Source organism: Mustelus asterias, chromosome 1 (assembly GCF_964213995.1).
Source record: "Mustelus asterias chromosome 1, sMusAst1.hap1.1, whole genome shotgun sequence".
NCBI lineage: Eukaryota > Metazoa > Chordata > Chondrichthyes > Carcharhiniformes > Triakidae > Mustelus > Mustelus asterias.
In genome coordinates, this window is record NC_135801.1 from 64,242,904 (window position 1) to 64,265,302 (window position 22,399).

Consider the following 22,399-nt stretch of genomic DNA (forward strand, 5'->3'; position numbering starts at 1 on the left):
CTATTGAACCAGAAGCAGCTTTGCATTATGGCAGAAATGGTGGTATGATGGCACTTCATTTTGTCCCCAAATTATTACAAATAAGATGAAAGGTGCACTAAATTGAAACTAATAATGAAAACAAACTTATTCTCAATGGCCTCACTGGATGCACTGCTCGCTCAGTTGTGCAGACTAGGAAGATCTCAAGTTCTATATTCAAATGGTCATTTGGTAGTACAGAACTTCAATATTGTTGAACAAAAGACTTGTGTCAAAGCTTTTCATCTTGCACTCACCAGGACACTTTACAAGAATATCAATATAATGGGAAAACAACAATTTATACTGTATGGGAAGAAAATACAGAGTAATCTGAGATAGACATGGGAACTTTTAGCTGAAAATGATGGCCATTCATGAGTTTTCAAATACACAGCATGAAATGATCTGAGCAGGGCAGCCATTATCCCACAGGATGCCTTTGCCACACCCTATTTCAGTGTGCTAAGAATTACACTGACAACCAATTTAAGATTGTCATTCAGGCTTGCTGTGTGACTCATTTAGATGTAATGGAAGCTACAAATATTAATACCTAGGGCACAGTATTTTGTAGACAGAACATGTACACACATCGAGTTAGTTTCATCTAAACAAAATAAGTGACTGCCATTCACTGACACATTCTGCAGGAATGGTGGCCCAATGTTAGCACTGTTGCCTCACAGTGCCAGGGACCCAAGTTCAATTCCAGCCTCAGGTGACACGCTATGTAGAGTTTGCACATTCTCTCCATGTTTGCTGGCGCTCCAGTTTCCTGCCACAGTCCAAAGATGTGCGGTTTAGGTGGATTGGCCATGCTAAATTGCCCCTTAGTGTCAGGGGGATTAGTGGGTAAATATGTGGGGTTACAGAGATAAGGTCCAGGTGGGATTGTTTTTAGTGCAGACTCAATGGGCCAAATGGCCTCCTCCTATATTGTAGGGATCTATGAACCAATCATGGTGAAGCTGTCTAGTTTAAAATTCAAACAATGTTTGGCAGTTAATTGTCAGTCACTATCAACTGGTGCATTCTCAATGCCAACACCTCTACCAACCAGAATCTACTTGTCAACCAAATAACAATCTCTTCTCATACAGTATAAATGGTTGTTTTCCCTATATATTAGTATTCTTATGACATGTTCTGATGAGTGCAAGATGAAAAGCTTTGACATGTCTCTTTGTTCAGCAATTCTCAAGTTCTATATTCATTAAGTTACCTGCTGGAATGACCACTTCAATTGAGTTTGCTGTCTCTGGACTAGGGGAGAAAAAATTGGCGAGCATTCCCTTTCTTACTAAGGCTAAGCCGTTCAGGACTGAGCTGAGGAAGAACTTCTTCAGTTGGAGAGTTGTGAACCTGTGGAATTCTCTACCACAGAAAGCTGTTGGGGCCAGTTCATCAGATATTTCAGGAGGCAGCTGGATGTGGCCCTGCCAGCTAAAGGGATCAAGGGATATGGAGAGAAAGTGGTAGTGGGATACTGAAAGTGCATGATCAGTCATGATCACATTTGAATGGTGGTGCAGCTCAAAGGGCCGAATGGCCTACTCCTGCATCTATTTTCTATGTTTTCTATGTTTATCTATGATCAAATAGCTTCTGCTGGACAACAACGGCAGGCAGAGGAATTTCATACAAGTGCAATTAGCATTCTCACACAAACGTCACCAAGAGTGATTGTCAAGTTTAGAAGTTGTTACAGATTGTTATTGCAATAAAGGCAATGTTGTAATTTTTACCATTACTATTTTTACTAGTATAAAGTAGGTGACTTTTCAAATCATTTTTTTTTCTATAAGTGATAAAATAGCAGGTTGCAGTAAAAAAGCAGATATTCTCACCAACTAATAAAAGGTACCGGTCGAACTTTGGCCATTCATGGTTTATGGAGGCAGCTGAACATGCTAAAGTGCAGCTGCCTTCAATTTATTGATTTTCACAAGTAGGGAGTGGGAAATACAACTTGTGCACATTAAACCTGGTAGTAGAAGGTTTAAACTTACCAGAGTTCTTTGGAGAGTTGGTGGTACCCTTTTGGACATGGTTCCTATACATTTCTGGGAGAGGTCAGGTGCCCTTTGAGAATATTAAAAGTAAGCATGAATGTGTGTAAAATGTGGATAAATTCATTTGAACTGTCATTCTCATTAGCATTGTCAAAGGAGGCAGTCAACCTGTCAGGACATTTAAATCTCTTGTCCTTCAAATATTAAAAAATATTTGTCAGCAGTGTTGGAAAATAACAGTATTTGCTGACATAAGCATGAGGTTACCATTACAGGCTAGCGCTACATGACTTATTTCACAACCTATCATTATCACAGTAGGGTTCCTGTTTGTTCACAGTTTGATTGATAGCTCCAAGTGCTTATAAATCTTTGAAGTGAGACCATGAATACAAATGCTTATAATATTAGAGGATTAAAGGAAGTCAAATGTACTCAACTGGAGTGTTCTTTTAAATAGTGAATTCTTATATAGACACTTATGAACTTTATTTAATCGCAGCATAAACCCTGAGGTCTGCCTGTGATGAATACTTGGTGAGTTGGCATGGGGGACATAAAGGCAAAGGATTGTGGAAGGGGGCATCAGTGGCATAGGGACAATAAAAGGCCATGGGAGGAGGGGCATGGGAGGGAGAATCTGAGATGGCATGATGGGACATGGGGAGTGTGTGATGGTAGTGAGGGGGTCTGCGGTGAAGGGCTGTTTTTTTATTTTTCACAGCTGGGCTAAAGTGAGTTTTGTCCAGCCTGCCTCCACACTTAGCAGCCTCTATGGCTGCCTACAAACGTTTCCCTGTGGCTGCGCCCCACCCCCCCAGAATGAAAATCAAGCATCCGGGCCACTTTTCCAGGAGTCGACTTCAAGGAGCTGTAATGCATCCTTACTCTTCACAACCAACACAGGGAGTGAATACAGGCCATGCAGTTTGATTACAAATCAACCATGATTTCATTGAATGGTAGAACAGGCTGAAGGGGCTAAATGATGTGCTATCAGTGAAACTGTCTTTATCTGTGATCCTTTAGCAGATGAACACTTAACATGCTTGCATTTTCTGTCTGCTGCTTCAGAAGGTAATTAGCCACTTAAAATAAATGGGTTAAAACCTGCTCTAAAAGAATAAACTGAAGAATGTCATACATGTTGTTGCATGTTTGTCTATCTCCACAATAACTTCTTGGCTATAATCGTATATCAGTTATTAAATAAAATATTGCAAAATTTAGATATGTACATTGGTGCATTACTCTATTTGGTCAAGTAATTTTAACGTGTGTTGCATCATAAAACTAAAGGAAATTATCCCATACTTTATCTTGAAATAATCTGACAAATGTTACTTAATACTACGATATAAGTCAACCTTTCTTATGTTGCTTGTATAGTCACAAAGTCTTCACTTGAAAACAAAAGATAATTTTTGAACCCTAGTTTCAATGAGGTAATGAACTTGAGAGCAATCAGTATACATTCATCTCTGGTGCCATCTTGGTACGTTTTCTTTCACAGACAAGGAAGCACCATGCAAAGAGAAAATTTTTGTTTTTGAATCTTGCAAGATCTTGATGCAGGTTTCCCCTTCCAGCCGAGTACGTATTATTGACAGACTGGTGGCCTCTGAGAGTCTCAGAGGTACGACCACATGTCCTCTGATTGGTTGGCATCTAACACAGTTTTCGGGCTGGATCTTTCATTACGTGGGGACTGACGCATCCATTCAAAGCTGGGAGACTGATTTCTGTTCAACAGCAGCAAAACAATTTTTCTGCCATGTAACCCATTTATTGAAGCTAAATATTCCACCTACATAGAATATATGTAGATTTTATTTCATTGCTACCAATTGCAATGTATTTAGCTGTTTGCAATCAAAACTGTAAGATAACAAGCAAAGTTGCTGAGTAAATATGATTTATTATACAGAAATACACCTATATACCAAACTGCTTTCATTTTATAAGCTTTTTGAAAACCAGTTATTTTACCTTAGTTTCTTCATTCCCTGCAAATCATTTATTACTCTTAATATCTGAAGAAAATTTGTTGATGCATATGATCACCAGGCTCAAAGCATTCTTTTCATCCTTCCTTGTATTTTTATGATTGATTGCAGAGCAAGTTGAAGATACTGGGAATTTTTATTTTGCTCAAATACTCCCACCTGTTTTAGTATTTAACAGTCCCCTGTGCCTTCCACTTCTGTACATATTGAAGTGATAAAGCATAGTTCATCATGCAACTGAGAGTGTCAGAAACAGTCTGCCAGTTTTGACTAAATGGACAAACCATCCCTTACCTGATATGAAAGCTCATGTAGAATGACAAGAGTTGACTGCCACTCACTGGAATGGCTGCTAATAATATTTTTTGCTTGTCTTCCTTGTAGTGAGTTTTGTGGCTGTTTTTTGCAGATTCCAGGTGCTAAATCTTCTGTGCTAATATTTGCTTCACCTCTAACACAGTTGTACCTTTATTAGGGGATTAGTTTAATTAAGGAAAATCATTTGCTAAACTGTCACCTTGATCAGTAGGTCTCTTTGAAGTGACCAGAATTTTTTACTTCTAGTTCTTAACTACTGCTGGCTTTTATTGTGTGTTTATGAAATGTCCAGATTCATTTAAAGGTAATGCACTGCCAAGCATTTTAAAAATTACACATGGTTTAAATGAGCAGGGTTCTCCTTACTAAGGAGAAAGCTTGGAGCCATTGCCAAATCCAAAAGCTTCTTTCCCGGCCTGCTTGATGGATTGGTAATTGTAGGTAAAAGTGCAAGCTTAACAATGAATGGGTATAGCTAAAGCAAAAGGTGTACTATGGGCAGTCAGGCCTGTGCTTTAGTTTACCTTCTTCTGGATGAACACACCGGTGTATTTTCATTCTTGCCTAAATGTTTCGGGCTAGCGGCTCATGAGTACATTTTGTATGATCTCTCCTCGACCTCTTCACAGATAAGGATGAGTGTTCCAAAGACAACGGTGGCTGTCAACATGAATGCATCAATACAGTAGGCAGTTACGTGTGTCAGTGTCGGAATGGATTTGTACTACATGAAAACAAACATGACTGCAAAGAAGGTATGTGTTGTTGTGATTCCTTAGACAAGAATTAAGTGGTTAGCACTCAGCGCCAGGGATGCCAGGCCTCAGGTGACTGTGTGGAGTTTGCACTTTCTCTCCATGTCTGCATGGGTTTCCTCCCATGGTCCAAAGATGTGCAGGTTAGGTTGATTGGCGATGCTAAAAATTGACCCTAGTGTCACGGGATTAGTAGGGTAAATATGTGGGGTGACGGGAATAGGGCCTGTGTGGAATTGTGTTCGGCGCAGACGCGATGGCCTCCTTCTGCACTGTAGGATTCTATAATAACACATCTATTGTTTAATGCTTAAACCAAAAGAGAACCAATAAAGTAACCTGGGATACCAATTTGCAGCTTCTTGACACATGCTTCCATAATGGGATAATAAATATCATAAAATGATGCACGCAAACTGACCAACTGTATCAAAATCTATTGAATAAGAACTAAAACTGTGTTGTTCATGTGATTGTATATAATGTTAGATGTTAGTGTGATGTCAGAAATCTGAATGCAGTCAAAGGCAAGGTCTTTTCCAAAGAGTGTATATTATTAAAGTGCTGTCTATCACTTTAATGACAGCAATGCCAAGAATGTTTTTCATTATGTCAACATCACGATGACAAATTTTACATGTTGACAAGTGCAGAGTTCTGTCAATTTTACAACTGTAAAAGATGTTGACAAAACATTCCACAAATGCTTTATATTTATGGACTCAATTTTCCAGTTTACAAAACAGAAATTTGGGATGCAGCTGACTGCTTGTTTGGTAAAACAGTTTGTGTTCCCTTATCAATGACTTGGAAGAACATCTCCAGTAGTTGCAATGTACTACTGGGTCACTGGGGTTAACAGCATTTGTATAGTTTATTAGAAAATTTCTCTTATTAACAATCTTTGTGGAACTTGTAGATAGCCAGTGAGGATTGCACTACACGTTAGACAGAAGCTTCACTTTTGTATGCATGAGTTTCCTGACCTAAGTTATTTCAAAAATAAAGTCAGCAACAAATCTATTTTTTTAATGTACAAATTGTTGAACAAAAGTGTTTTAAAGTTTACAGGCAATAATGAGAAACAAATCAGCATATTTAAATGCATGTATTTATGAAACAGTTTTTCTGAGGGTTCAGTGGGTATTATAGTGGCCATTCAAATGCATCACTTCATCCACAAGAACTCATGCTAAGCTTTCATTTAATAAAATATCAAACAGTGCCATTATAACACTGAAATTCTGCCCTAGCATTTCCAACAATTGATCATAGCATTTGAAAATACAATAATGTAATTTGAAACAGGACTGAGGAAGCCCTCACAAGGTCCTTTGATATGTAATGGGTAATGGTTAGTTCTCAGCTTCATCACATCTGTAACAGGAAGGATCATAACAGCTGTTAAATAATGTGCAATGCACAGCTGAATTTCCAATAGATGTTCCCAGTGGTTAGGATCCCTGCTGGGAGTGCAAAATTGGAAAATAAGCCTTATTTTCTATTCGCCGCATGAGCAGTAACAATATTTCTTCCAATCTCACGATTCCTTTTTTTTCTGGAGAAATAACAGATATTTAAGGGGATACTAGATGGAATAGGAGCTTATGCTGAAGGAGTTAGATAAAAGTAGGTTGGGAGAAGTCCCATGTAGAGCATTTACACCAGCACAGACCCATTGAGCTAATGTGCTGTTTACGTAAAAATGAAGCGTTGAGTTTGTGAACTTGCTGGAATATTAATTTATTAAGAATTGGTGAAACCATTAATAAAAAATGACAACTTTATCTGTATGCTATATGCTACTAGGAAGTTTGATGATAGGTAGATTAAAAGACCAGGAGAGCAAAATTAAGTTTGCTAGTGTTTACTACATAGGTGTCGCATGACTAACCTAATGCTTTGCTGGGCTGCAATACCAAGAGTCGAATTTTACCGGCCTTACGTTTCTTAAGTTAATTAAGTTTCTGTCGCCAAACTCACTGCCGTATTAAGGACTGTGGCCTGCTTGATTAACTGCCAGCCCAGCAACGTAGTTGGGAGCAGTGGGCACTCCTGAGCCTGAACCCATAGGAAAAAAATGCAATGATCTACATGCATCCTCACAACCTGGCATCTGGGTGTTTTGGGGCTAGTCAAGCAGGTGCCAGCAAATAGGGGGTGAGATGGTCATTGAGGGCAGGTTGTGCTGATGGTTGTGGGAGTGTGGGGTGGCCATTGCTGCTGGGGATCTTGTTTATGGGTCAAAGTGTGCCCACTAAGGAAGCCGCCCCACCCCGCCACTGCCAGCAGAGGTGGAAAGAAGCTCTTAATTGCTCACTGCAGTGGCAGAGTGGGAAGTTGAGAGGAAGGCATTTGGGGAAAGAGGAGGTTACACACTCTATCTTTATAGTCTGTCTTCCTCTGAACCTGTCCTCAAAGGCCCTGTAAAATTCAGCCCATGGGGTTCAGGATGCTTGTGCGCACTTCTGCCAGGAAATGAGTAAATGAGTTTGTGCACATTCACCTAATAATTGCCGGGTCAGAATAGAAAGATGCTGCCTGTTGAGTGGGCAGATGCTGCCTGTTGAGTGGGCACCAAGATACCACCAACACCTCTCCTGTTCTAGCAGAGGCCCAAACATCTTCGACCACTGCTACATAAATGTCATGCATGCCTACCACTCCATCGCACACCCACACTTTGGCAAATCAGACCACAAGGCTGTGCTCCTGCTCCTGGCTTACAAGCAAAAACTGAAATGGGAAAATCCGTCAAAGAAAATCATGCAATGTTGGTCTGAGGAATCGGATGATCTCGTACAGGACTGCTTAGAGTCAGTAGACTGGTCAGTATTTAAAAACTCAGAAACCAGCCTGAATGAGTACACCTTTACAGTAACTGATTTCATTAGTAAGTGTGTAGAAGACTGTGTGCCAAAAAAGCAAATCCACTTGTTTCTCGACCGGAAACCATGGATGAACAGGGATATCCACTACTTGCTGAAGTCTAGTTCTGAGGCGTTCAAGTCAGGTCACCCTGACCTATACAGGAAAGTGAGACAGGATCTAAGGAGATCCATCAAAGATGCCAAAAGACAGTACCAGACCAAGCTAGAGTCCAGGCTAGCCACACCGACCCCAGCCGACTATGGCAAGGTCTGCAAGATATAACAGGCTACATGATGAAGGCATGTAAAATCGCCGGCTCCAACACACCCCTCTCTGATGAGCTCAATGCATTCTGTGCTCGTTTTGAGAAAGAGGTCAACTAGAGCACACCCTCCACTCCGAAGCCTCAGATGAACCTGTATCGGAGGTCACCATTGTGGATGTCAGAGCAGCCTTCTCGAAAGTCAACCCACGGAAAGCGACTGGCCCGGGTGGGGTACCTGGACGAGCACTCAGATCCTGTGTGGACCAACTGGTGGGGGTATTCACAGACATCTTCAACCTCTCTTTACAACAATCTGAGATCCCTATCTGCTTCAAGAAGACGACTATCATCCCAGTACCAAAGAAAAGCCAAGCACCGTGCCTTAATGACTATTGTCCAGTGGCTCTGATGTCCATTATTATGAAGTGCTTTGAAAGGTTAGTCATGACATGAATCAATTCTGGCCTCCTGGATTACCTGGATCCACCATTATTCACCTACTGCAGCAACAGGTCCACAGCAGACATCATCTCCCTGGCCCTGCACTCAACCTAGATAACAAAGACACCTATGTCAGACTCCTATTTATCGACTACAGCTCAGCCTTCAACACCATTATTCCTACAAAACTCAAATCCAAACTCTGTGGCCTGGGCCTGGGCTCCTCCGTCTGCGAATGGATCCTGAACTTCTTAACCCACAGATCACAATCAGTAGGGATAGGCAACAACACCTCCTCCATGATCATCCGCAACACCAATGCCCCACAAAGCTGAGTCCTCAGCCCCTTACTATACTCCTTAAATACCTATGACTGTGCGGCCAAATTTCCCTCCAATTCGATTTTCAAATTTGCTGACGACACCACTGTAGTGGGTCAGATCTCGAACAATGACAAGGCGGAGTACAGGAATGAGATAGAGTATATGATGAACTGGTGTGATGACAATAATCTCTCCCTCAATGTCAACAAAATGAAGGAGATAGTCATTGAACTTTAGGAAGCGTAAAGGAAAACATGCCCATGTCTACATCAATGGGGGCGAAGTAGAAATGGTCAAGAGCTTCAGGTTTTAGGTGTCCAGATCACCAACAACCTGTCCTGGTCCCTCCATTCTGACTTTATAGTTAAGAAAGTCCACCAATGCTTCTACTTTCTCAGAGTAAGGAAATTTGGCATATCCGCTACAACTCTCTCCAACTTTTACAGATGCTCTATAGAAAGCATTATTTCTCGTATCACAGCTTGGTATGGCTCCTGCTCTGTCCAAGACCACAAGAAACTACAAAGGGTCATGATTGAAGCCCAGTCCATCACTCAAACCAACCTCCCACCCATTGACACTTCCTACACTTCCCGCTGCCTTGCAAAAGCAGCCAGCATAACTAAGGACCCCACGCACCCCGGACATACTCTCTCCCACCTTCTTCGGTCGTGAAAAAGATACAAAAGTCTGAGGGCATGTACCAATTGACTCAAGAACAGCTTCTTCCCTGTTGTCATCAGACTTTTGAATGGACCTACCTCGCATTAAGTTCATCTTTCTCTACACCCTAGTATGACTGTAACACTACATCCTACACTCTCTCCTTTCCTTCTCTATGAACAATATACATTGTCTGTGTAATGTGCAAGAAACAATACTTTTCACTGTCGACTAATACATGTGACTTGTGGGACCAAGTGACCTGCACCTAATTCATATCTTCATTTGCTCAACAGACTGCTGGAGCATGGCAGAGACAAAAATACAGCCATTCAAATAAACAAATTAAATGCAACACTTACATCAGTCTTGTGCTTTTAATAAATCTTTGTTCCCAGGGCATCAGTGTACATTCTGCAGATATTGATAATTCATTACTTATTTCAGTGTTTATATTTTATCCTTTTACAATGTCTTTGTGAATAAATGCTTCCTGCTTAATTATATAATGTGACCTTAGTTATAATGTCACTATGCTCATGAACTAATTACTCTTGTTATTTTCTATCAGCTGAATGTGAACACAAGATCTACAGTGCCACTGGTATCATCACCAGTCCCAATTGGCCTGATAAATACCCTAGCCGCAAAGAATGTACATGGGAGATCTCAGCAACTCCAGGCCACAGAGTGAAGATAGTAAGTTTATGATTATTAAAAATAACTCTACCAACTACACTTCTTTCAATATTACTACCAGTTACAGGGGCTTGTTTTTTATATATATTATATATATATATATATATATATATATAGTACCTCATGGCTGAGCTAACTATACATACCAAAAATATGTGTTACAAGATAATGACAGGAATTTTAGGTCTCTCATTGAGAAGGTGAGTGGGGAAGGAATTAAAACTGAAGCCATTTCCAGAGATCGTACCTTTTAAGATGGTGAATCATGCCATCGACAAGCTTGCCTGGAAAGGTAGGTGGGGCTGTTCGTAGGTCATAGCATGATGGTGTCATTGACACCAGAACCCCACACCGTCTGTGCCTGGCAGCAGAAGCATTGCAGGAGATGCCAACGGGCCAGAAGAACCTAAGGTAAGTCCCCAAAAATTATCTCTAATTATCTCAGGAGGAGTACAAGGAGCTTTTGAGCCTCCTCAATCCCAGCCTTCCTTGATCATGATCACACACAAATTTCCCTCCCATCTGGCTTTGGCTACAGTTTTTTTGCACCATGTTACTACCCCACCCATTAGTCAGATAATGAATCTTGTTGGGTGTCTGGTTTGGGCTCCAGGAATATTTATCTTATTGCAGCCCTGGAGCTAAAATTGGCAATCGCCACATCATCAAACTTTCTGGTGTGTCACCATTCCTGCCACCAATTAAAAATGAAGATAAATGCTTCTGTATCAAAAAGACAAATATACTTATTTAGCTTTTCCATTGTGTAAAATTGCAGAGGACAGCATTTGGCAAGTCAGCCATGAAGTGCTGTAAAATCGTTGACATTAATAACAAATGGGAATACCATAAGTCTTTGTTCTTCCTGTTAATTATATTTAATCTATAAAACACTAAACAGCTTATTTACACTTTGAAAGGAGAGGTATTTTCAACATAATAAAGAGCTGAAGTTGCAGCAAGCGATTGAAAGAACCCACATGGCAAGTTTATCTTGTGGTAAGAGAAGCTTAAAATGACAAACTGGAGCAATACCCTTCTAGTGTTGAATGTACACTGTGTTAAACAGAAGTTTCGCCTCCCCAATTAATGTAAACTAAAGAAGTACCTTTCATCACTAGGATAGTGTAAATAGCTTTGCTCTGTATCTAACTTATATCATGTATGATCTGAGTACTTGATGCTGATATTTGATATATATAGTCAGATATTGTCCAAATCTGACCATATTTATCAAATAGAATTATAAAATGTGAAACTACGTTTAAAAGTAATCTGTAAACTTTTGCTTCATGATGTGAGTTGCGATTTGTACCTATTTTGAGTACTTGATGATTAATATATATTTTTAAACCAGCCAAAAAAAATAGTGCATTTTATGCACTCCACCCTTTGGCTCCTATCAAATATTTTCACATGCTGGTCAGAATTTGGTTGTGGAACTCCTTTTCAAGGGCAACTGTTAATATAGAGCGCAAACTCCTAGTGATTTGGCTGGATGCCAGTGGGAATTAGGTTAGATAGGTTTGCTGCAAGGGATTCAAAATGCGGTATTAACAGCATGTTGTATTTTGCTACTTTCAGTTATTAATATGAGGTGCATCTTAATCCTTCATCTGCTGCCAAAACTATACACCATAATTTTTAAAAAAGGATAATGTTATTGATCCAGCATCAAATGAGTTTTTGCAGTTTGTACGGCATGATCAAGATGGATCAGTCGTGCATTTTTTTTTAAAGAAAGCTTTCAAAGAATCTGTTATTTGACACATTTGGCCAGCTGTATGTTAAAGACTGTCAATCAAAGTGTATGTGAAAGACAGTCAATCAAGTGTGAGTCAAGTAAACTTGCATAGAACTCACTGACATTGTAAAAAAAACTGCAATTCCTAAAATCTCTGAAGTATAAAATATCTCAGAGCATATCATCTTATCAACTGTTTCTAAATAACTGAAGTTGCACTCGATCACATTCCCAGTGAAGTGCCACACTCAAAGGGAGCATAGGCTGAATTTCAGGCTCCCAAACCTTAGCATCGATTCTGCAGTCTGCATCAAATTTACAACACAGAAACAGGCCATTCTGCCAAACAGGTGGCTGCTTGTATTCATTCATATTCCATGTGTCCTCCTCCCACCCTCTTTCAGCTAATCCAAACCACACCACTTTGGGCACAGCTAATGGTTGAGCTCAGGATTAGTGCAATAATCATATTCTGATTCTGACAAATACCTTTCTCTCATTTTCAGGCTGTCAGCTGTCCCTCTCCACCCTTCATGAATAAAGTCTATTAGGGAGTCTTGTTGAGACAAGTTGTTCCCATTTGGCACTGTTCTCAACTTCCGTGATTGACAGAAGTGTGCTGATAGTCTCTGGTGCATTATTTTACAATCTGACCCAGCCAGAGACCTAAAAGAAAATGACGCATCCAACCTGAGGGCTTGAATGGTGACCTCTATCTTTCCAGTGGACTTCCCATTGAGAGCTTTGCCACTTAATTAAACCCAACCAGGCAGTTTGGACTTCGTTCACTGCAGGGTTGGGATGACTGGCAGGAATCATATCCTGATCTTCCAGGGAAATTCCTGAAAACTCCAGTCTGAGATTTCCTCATCACTAACATTAAGACCATAGGTTCTGCTATCTCTGTTTCTTCTCCTCCCCGCAAACCTTTCAACCTTCCTTTCAACTCGGCCTGACCAGCCTCTGCTTTAGAGTTTCTCTTCATGTTCTCCTCCTTGATATTCTCTTCAACATCACCAACTGTTTCCTATCATCTGGTATCTTCCCCATTCCTTTCAGCTCCACTGTCATTACTCTCTCATTTAAAAGCCCAGCATTGACTTTTCCCATCTTTTTTCAGCTATTGTCCTGTTTCTAACTTTTTCTTGTTCCATGAGGTTTTTGAATGCAGTATTGTCATCCTTCCAGTTTCTCACCTTCCTCATCATTGCCTGTTTGAATTGTTCCTATCTGACCTGCCCACTGAGCCAAGACAATAGTCATCAATGAGGCCTTATGTGACTCCGCACAAGGCTCTGTTATTTTCCTTTCATTGATCTATTGATCATATCTTCCTGCTCCACCTTTTCACAGTCAGCATTCATGATCCTCCCCTCTCATTGTTCCACTCCTATCTGTCCTAAATGATGTCATGTTTCTTCAGACTGTTCCTCCTTCAGTATCTATAGTTTTTCTCCTTCCAATTATCGTTTGCATGCAAGCCCTCGGTAATATTAACTGGAAGCACACATTCTTCTGATACATGCACAAATTCCATTTATTTATGTGCTGTTGTACTATCAAACTGTCCATTTAATCTTATGTCCTAGTCATTTCACAGCTTCCTGGCCCCAATTTTCCCAAATTGGGACTTAGGGCGGGGTTTACTGGCTGTGCTCGCCCAAAGTCCGGAAAATCCCGCCCGAGCTCAACAGACCTTTGCATGGTCCGTGCCCCGCCCACTACAATTCTCGTGGCGGGCGGGGTGGAAAAATTCCGCACTAAGTGCCCATGTCAGTGGGAACACCAGAATGTGGCATGGCAGTGTCTTTCAGGAGGGGTGCACCCACCTGAAAGATGTTAATGAAATAATTTTGAGTAATGCGCTGGCCAGCCCCACTGTTTTGAGACTGGGCTGCCATTTTTAAAGGGTGCCCCGATCTCCGCACTCAGAGACAGACTCCCCCTCCCCACCCAAAAAAAAATGAAATGGTGCCACCCCCAGGTGAGCACCACCAACCCTTCACCAAAGTGGGGCATTCTCCCATAAATAACGGGTAACCCCAACCCCACCCTCACACATGCATCACAAAACATGAGGGTGACCTGATCGATTCCCCCAGACTCCCCACTCAGCTCCCCCTTTCATCAAAATGTTTGTAGTTTGCAAAAGAGGAAGTGTCACCACAGGTTGTCAATCAGGCTTGGACTCTGTGGTCAGGATTAATGGAGTACACGCAGCGCATTCAACTGTGAAGGGAAATGAAAATAAACATAGGTGGCTGGAACGGCACCAGGTGGGCTTTACATGCGCTACCCACAAGCAGGAACATGGCCTGCTGGACCCAGAGCATCCAGGGGAACACAACAAACCCCTCATGCCTCCCTGGGGATATGGCCTGTGATTTGAGTGGTCGGGGGAGAAAATGCCCCTCTTTTCTGAGGGGTTGGTCGTGTTTCCCTCTGCTCTCGGGGTCTAGCATGCCATGTTCCTGCTTGTGGATAGCACATGTAAAGCCCACCTGGTGCCGTTTCTGCAGGCATGCCCAGTTGAATGGCAGGAGGCTGGTGAATGGCCTGTCAAACCTGCTAATGACTTTTAAATTAGCGGGTTTGCATACATATAGGTTTTCCGCTTGCTCTGGACAGGAACCCGATCGGGGTCAACTGGTTGGGCGATTCCCAAGGGCCCTCACGCCCATCAGGATCGTTTTTGGCCGATGCCCATTCATTAGGGCATCGAGATTCCCGCAAGCCATCTGAGGTGGTTGGAGAAAGGGTATCAAATTCCAGTCCATGTGTCTAATGCTTGCCTTACTGAGCTCCATACCAATAGTCACAGGGCGTTACTGCTGCTCCCAAACCCTGTGGCCTGACTTCCTCTGACTTACAATTACTTATTAAACCTGTCCCAACCCTCAACCCTGATCCTTCTCCCCTGGCCAAGATCCTCATCTTCCCTTACAAATTGCTGCACAGCCTGACCTACCTCCACTTAGCAAAACGTCCCCAGCAATATGACCCATGTGTGTTCCTCCCATTCTGAATTACTGTTCGTTCCCTATTCCACCATCTGAAGCCAACTTTTCAGCCATTATGCCCCTTCTTTCTGGACTCTCCACCACATGCATTTTGCTTTTATCTCTCCACTCCCTGTCTTTAAAAACACTCTGAAAACTCATCTCTTTGACCATGCCTTTGGTCATTCCCAAGTTCATTCACCATTTTCCCGGTGTTCACCTGTTAAGTTTTATTTGTGCTCTGAGATATTCTTTAATCATAGAATCCCTACAGTGCAGAAGAGGCCACTCAGCCCATTGAGTCTGCAGCACTCTCCAACAGCGTAACCCACCCAGACCCTCTCCCTCATCCTATCCTTGCAACCCCATACATTTCCCATGACGAATCCATCTAACCTAGACATCTTATAGATATTAAGGGGAAATTTGGCATGGCTAATCCACCTAACCTGCACATCTTTGAACTGTGGGAGGAAACCAGAGGAAACCCACGCAGACACTGGGAAGAATGTGCAAACTCCACACAATCGCTCAAGGCTGGAATTGAACCCGGGTCCCTGGAGCTGTGAGGCAACAGTTTTGAATCATAGAATCATAGAAACCCTACAGTGCAGAAGGAGGCCATTCGGCCCATCGAGTCTGCACTGACCACAATCCCACCCAGGCCCTACCCCAGTTCTAACCACTGTGCCGCCCAAGTGTGCACAGTGCGACATAACACTTTTTTCCCCTGTTGGCATTACTGCATCTGATGCACTAATATTACTAAATACAGTCTTATGTCCAAAGTTGCAATAAGCTTATTAATTTAGTTAACATTAATTCAGCTCTTTCACTCTTTTCTGCTGAATATTTTCTCCTTGTTTCAACAAAGCTAGTATTTCAACAAATCTGTGACAATCCTTCAACAAAACTGAAAACAAATTAAATGCAGAAAAGGATTTTCTCTTCTAAAGTTATCCACCGTCGGTGTCAAGTAGTTTCGATTTCCAGTGTGGGAGTTGAAAATGGGAATCATGGTGGGCAACCTTGGAAAGAGTTTGGAGGCTGCTAGTTGCAAGGTCGGGCTGGATGAAGGTATACCTTGATGCTCAGGCACTTTGTTGAAAATATTAAAAAACGAATGAAGTAAAACCTCCTTCTCGCCCTCACCTCCCCATCCATGCCAACCCATATAACCTCATGACCCTCCACCTATCCCCATGGCCTCCCATTTCTTGCATACCAACCCATGCCCCTCCTCTCACCCCCATTTTCTCCCATATTCTCCAGGCATCCTATGTCCCTACACCCGCACTCATGGCCCTTTGTAGCTCCATGCCAAATTAATGCCAACTCATGCCAACCTATACCCCTATCCACCATCCTTTGCAGGTGAGCTGCAATGCCAACTCACCTATTATCCACCATGAGCAGACCTCAGGACACATGCTGAGATTAAATTCAGTTCTTAAGTTTCTATTGATGAATGCACTATTACAAAAAATATACTTTGATAAAAACTCATTCACTACATTTAACTTGCTTTAATCCCTTATGAAAACTAACATTTGTATTGTTTATAACCATTTAGCTGTCAGTGGAACTAAACTGACATGCATCCCATTGTAAAAATGGTAAACATCAAGTTTATGTCAACAGTCAGAGTGAAATAGCAAGCACTGGTTTTTTTTTTTTAACGCACTGCAGACATTTATTTTAATATTTAGCGGACAGGGCATTTATATTCATTGACAGCTTGATAGTTCTCTTGACTGTTCCAATGAACTTTACATTTCTAATAAGTTCATGCACAATGCATATCTACTTCTGACAATCGCATAGGACACCTGATGTCTCCCAAAGATGTCCCAGGGCCATATCTAAAAGGGTACCTTACCTGTCCAAATGAATACCCTACTTCTCCAAAGAACCCAGGCAGCTTTAAACCTTCTAGCAAGTCTAAAGTGCACAAGGTGTGTTTTAGACACCCCACTAGTGAAAACCAGATCTGGCTGAGGCAGCTTCACTTTAACTTGCACAGTTGCCTCTATAAACTATGGATGTTCGCATTAGAACCTACCTCCTCTCCTCCACTGCGATAATAGTGTGGGTCAGATTAGGGGACAGGATCTCTGGATCTGGACCTCTGCTGCTGTTTTGGCTGAGACAGAGAGCCTCTTCCTTCTGCTTAGAAATTCTAGCCCTAGTGGGAGCAGTGTACATACAGAAAAGAAGAACACGATATATTGCAAGATGAGAACAGCCTTTAGCTATTGAAAATCAACTTGCAGATGTATGAGTTATTCCATTTGTAAATCTGAGTTCAGGCTAAATCCTTGATACATAATTGCTCAACTCTGAGTGAGTAGTTAGATTTCTAAAAAGATAAAGGATTTGGAGAATCGTTCGGCACCATTTTGCAAGAAAACTTAATTTTCTCAATTACGTTAAGTGCAGAAAACATTTAGATTAGCGTCTAGACTAAATAGAGAATTTTGAATTTAAACATAAGGACCATTCTGGTCTCCAGCTGTGAAAGTTTGCCTACTAACAACAGCACTAAATATAAAATATTAGGGTTCTCATGCTTAAACCTTGGTGCTGGAGAAAATTCTCACAGGGTTCACAAAATGCAGTTAATAATTACTTTTTTTCAGAAAGTAAGGTTTAATTATTGTAGAATCATAAATGTCTGCAGTGCAGCAGATTAGATCTTTACATTGAGCAGTAATTAGATGAGCTCAATAAAGGACAGCCAATGATCCACCCTACCAGACTACTGCACTGGTAGTGAAGGTGAAGATCTACCCCATTGTGCCTGAACTGTTTTTTTGCTAAGTTTAAGTTTATTTATTAGTGTCATAAGTAGACTTACATTAACACTGCAATGAAGTTACAGTGAAAATCTCCGAGTTGACGCCTGTTCGGGTACACTGAGGGAGAATTTAACATGGCCAATGCACCTAACCAGCAGTTTTTCGGACTGTGGGAGGAAACCGGAGCACTCGGAGGAAACGCACACAGACACAATGAGAACATGCACATTCCGCACAGGCAGTGACCCAAGCCAGGAATCAAACCTGGGGGTCCCTGGGGCTGTGAGGCAGCAGTGCTAACTAATGCGCCACGTGCAAGAGACATCCTAAACATCCAAAATGAATCCCGTTGCCCCATGTTTTTCCCACAGGCCAGTTTCTTCTACTGCTTCAAATATCTATCAGATTCACCAAAACGGCACACCATAAAAAGAGAGTAAGTGAAAGGAGGATACTGATCTTTAAGTGTGCGTGCAAGACTCCTTTCTAAGTGGTTTGACACTCTAGAAATGATGTTTGCCAAAGTGGAAACTGAGAGCTGTTGCATTACATAGAATTGTACAGATTATACAGCACAGAAACAAAACATTCAACCTATTCCACATGCGGCTTCTTCCATTATTTATATATATAGAGCTTGTTGAATAATGATGAGCATTGGCTTGGAACAATAAAAGTAAGTCACTGAATGACATCAGCCTATGGAAACCATGATATATTTAGGTTGGTTGATTGATTGTCTGTATCTTTCCAGCTGCATGATCAGCCACAAGGTGAATGGTGTACTCTCCTAGGTTACCATAGGACAGCCGAGCTGCAGTGTGCTATGGCTTTTTTTGAAGCATGGCTGGCTATCTTACCTATAACATCAGTAAATTGTATGGCCCACCTGTACCTGCCACTTCTAACACAATTGAATAATAGTTTTCTGCATAATAAATAAAGTGATAGGAGGAAACTGCATGATCCTGTCAAAGATGCATCACAAAGACTGCAAGTTTAAGATTAACCATTGCTTTGTTTCCCAAACACTTTCCAGAGTCTTTTTTTGGTTTCTGCACCTGTGACTCTTCGATTGCCGGGGCACAGTGAGTACTAGGAAAGCAAGTGCGAGGGAGAATGTGCCACATTGGAGCCCATCTGGCTTTCAACACACTTAAGTGAATGGACAGCAAATAAGGCAATTTACATGAGGGATGTGGCTTCCTTCCCTCATTTTTTTCTTGTAATCATCTTGTCCAGACAATCAACCAAGGTGCAGGAACAAAAAAATTAGAGCTTGAGAGAGTTTTGTTTTTTAATAGTGGAGATCACTTATATAGTGGAGATCCTGCATTCACTCGTAGAGCTGGGGAATTTGGCCACGACCTAAGGTTGATAGTTGAGGTAAATAATTTGCAATGTTGAGTGTGATATCCACTAGAATAATAACAGCCTTGCATGCCATCATATTTGAAGCAACTCTTTTTGCTGAAGTATAGTGATTGAATCTTAAAAAATCCAGAAGGTCATTGGTCCACCACAGAAGATGCTCAGAGATCAGAGATTTCATTTAGTCTTGCTATAAAGGTTAAATCACACGAAGCCTACTCACTACCACACCCCCATCCCGATCGCTGGCCTCCCTCCCTCCCTCTGTCACTGATCCTGACTGCAGAGTGGCAGAGGGATCCCCCACCCCCACTGATCTCCCCCAATTAAGCCCCGCCCCCTTGGCACTGCCTGATGCCAGATGGGCAGTGCCAACCTGCCCCTGGGCATTGCCACTTTGTCCTTTGGGCAGTGCCATGGGATCAGGCTGACACTGCCTGGTCCCATGCTCAGGGGGCAGAGAGGTACCTCCCTTTTACCCTTGACCCACCGGAGGGGCATCCATGGCCCCCCCTTCACTCCAGCGGGGTCAGGCCACCAACTCCCCAGGATTTCAGTCCCATGCCCGCTAATCAGATTCAAATGAACATAAGAATAATTTATTCAGCTCCGTGCTGATTTCTGGCGTGGAGCTGATAACACCGGAAATCCGGTGGCTGGCGACATGTGGAGGCCATGGCGCCCAGCAGAAAGCCCGTTAAACGGCCTCTGCTTATGTCTCCCGGTGGTACAGCAGGCTGGGAGAATCACCCCCTACATCTGTGTTACCTTGGTACAATGTCCTACAAAATGCTTTAGAACATGATGTCATCTGAAGTCAGGTACGAGGCAGTGTCATCAATATTATAGATTAGCAGTTTGCCTCAAAATGTGAAGTTTTATATTCACGTTTATGGCTGGATTTTGGACTGATGGGGGAATCTCATTGGAGGCAGCCCATTGTGGATCTGCAACCCAGGAGACCACTATTTGTTGAGCAACCTTTCAAGGGCATGGGAAAGCCATGCCACTCCTGTTAACTCCCGGAGGTACCAGTAAATTGCTGAGGTCTTGTGAATAATGGGTGTCAAATGACTAATGAGCCTAGTTGACATCCTGCCAGCAGCGACTGAGAATCCCACATCAGCCCCTTCTGTTCTCCTGCTTAATCATTGAAGGCTTTCCTGCCATCAGGGTACTGATTCGGGACCTCTCCTGTGACTAAGTGCCGTCATGGTTCCTGCCGCAGAGGGCTACATTAAATTCAACCTTTACAATCTTGCTGTTTGGAGATTAGGTCACATGCTTACATCCAAACAGCATATGTCTTTTATGATCAAGGTCTGCAATTCTCTACTTGAGTCCACGGTGAAACTATTAAACAAAAAAAAAGTGAATAAATTCTCTGACATTTCACTGAAATGGAGAATTCTTCCCAATCAATGTCATTTCCCTTCTTGGTGGTTGATCTGGATATTAATAAGCATTTTTACTGTGCAATACAAGTCTACGTCAGGAGAAAACATTTCACAGTCAATTGTGTTTTTTTCCCCTAGACTTTCAATGAATTTGAGATTGAACAGCACCAGGAATGTGCTTATGATCATCTAGAAGTGTTTGATGGAGAGACTGATAAATTTGCAATCCTGGGCCGTTTCTGCGGCGGCATCGTTCCAGCTCCTGTCATCTCCACTGGAAACAAAATGTTTATCAGATTTGTTTCTGATGCATCTGTACAAAGGAAAGGTTTCCAGGCTACTCACTCCACCGGTAAGTTTAACGAGACGCTGGAACTTGAGGACATCTCATTTTTCAGGGACATCGTAACATGAAGCTGGGCCATGCACTTGTTTCCAGAAGCAGGGAGAGCACGTTGTGAAGTGATTCACTCCCAGCCTCAGGAGCAAAGCAGTAGTCGTAAAAAATACCATTCTCAGGATTTTCCTGTCTCTTCAACTCTGACTTTCATCCCAGCAGCAGTAGTTCCTTGAGCTGACAAGACATCACTTCCTGAAACTACCTGCCCTTCCTCCTTAAGACCTTTTTAAAAGCCCAACTCTTTGACCAAACTTTTGGCTGCTCCTCCTAATTATCGGCGGGCAAGATTTTAACTCTCAACCTCTCCATCCATTTGGACAGCTAAAATCAGGCCCAATTTCTCCTTTTGGTTTTAATCCATTTTTTTTCCTTGCTTGAAGAATTGTGAATTGCTTTGGGACATTTTCCCAACATTAAATGTGGTACATCCATGGGAGTCGTCATTGTGGATATGGACGCAGATAGGGTTATTTTTCCACCTCCATTGAAACTCAATTTAAATAGAATTGGAAGTCAGTACTGGCATCTTGTTCATTGTTAACCACTGTGTGGTGTAATAGTGCCACCTTGTGGCAAAGGTAAATTTAATTATCAGTCACATTTGTCTGTGACTTGCAGATTAAGTTAAGTTTATTTATTAGTCACAAGTCGGCTTACATTCACACTGTAATGAAGTTATTGTGAAAATCCCCTAGTCGCCGCACTCCGGTGCTTGTTCGGATACATTGAGGGAGAATTTAGCATGGCCAATGCATCTAACCAGCACGTCTTTAGATGTGGGAGGAAACCAGAGCACCCGGAGGAATCCCACGCAGACACAGGGAGAATGTGCAGATAGTGACCCAAGCTGGAAATCAAACCCAGGTCCCTGGCGCTCTGAGGCAGCAGTGCAAACCACTGTGCCGCTGTAGTAATTGAAGATTATAACTGTGCAACATCACCAAACTTCGGTAAATAAAACAAATATGCTCAGCATATTTCTAAAGAAACAAATGAAGTAAAATATATTCCCTTGTGTATATAATGCTTCAACACTTTTGTGTGATCACTCATTTAGCAAAATGCCACATTTATGGCATTTGTTGTTCAAGTTAAAACAAAGTTGGAAGTACGCTGCTGTGACATGTGTCACTGTGAAGTGGGATGTGGTTCACATTCACAGACAAGTTTCAAAACTAACAGAATGTTACGACTGCAAACGATCAGGGAAATCTGCAGGGCAGCGACCAATGTTGAAAAAGCAAAATATGTGGCTGCTGGAAATCTGAAATGAAAATAGAAAAAGCTGGGAATATTCAGTATGTTAGGGAGTT

The 22,399-nt window shown here is 41.9% G+C and overlaps 1 protein-coding gene across 1 annotated transcript in view; it reads left to right on the forward strand.

Annotated features, from left to right (window-relative positions):
- Positions 1-22,399, forward strand: part of tll1 (tolloid-like 1) — a 308,946-nt gene that overhangs the window by 268,112 nt on the left and 18,435 nt on the right. The window contains exons 17-19 of the mRNA XM_078212332.1: positions 4,990-5,115; positions 10,250-10,377; positions 20,825-21,038. Coding sequence (XP_078068458.1) covers positions 4,990-5,115; positions 10,250-10,377; positions 20,825-21,038 — 468 coding nt within the window. The remainder of the gene's footprint in view (positions 1-4,989; positions 5,116-10,249; positions 10,378-20,824; positions 21,039-22,399) is intronic.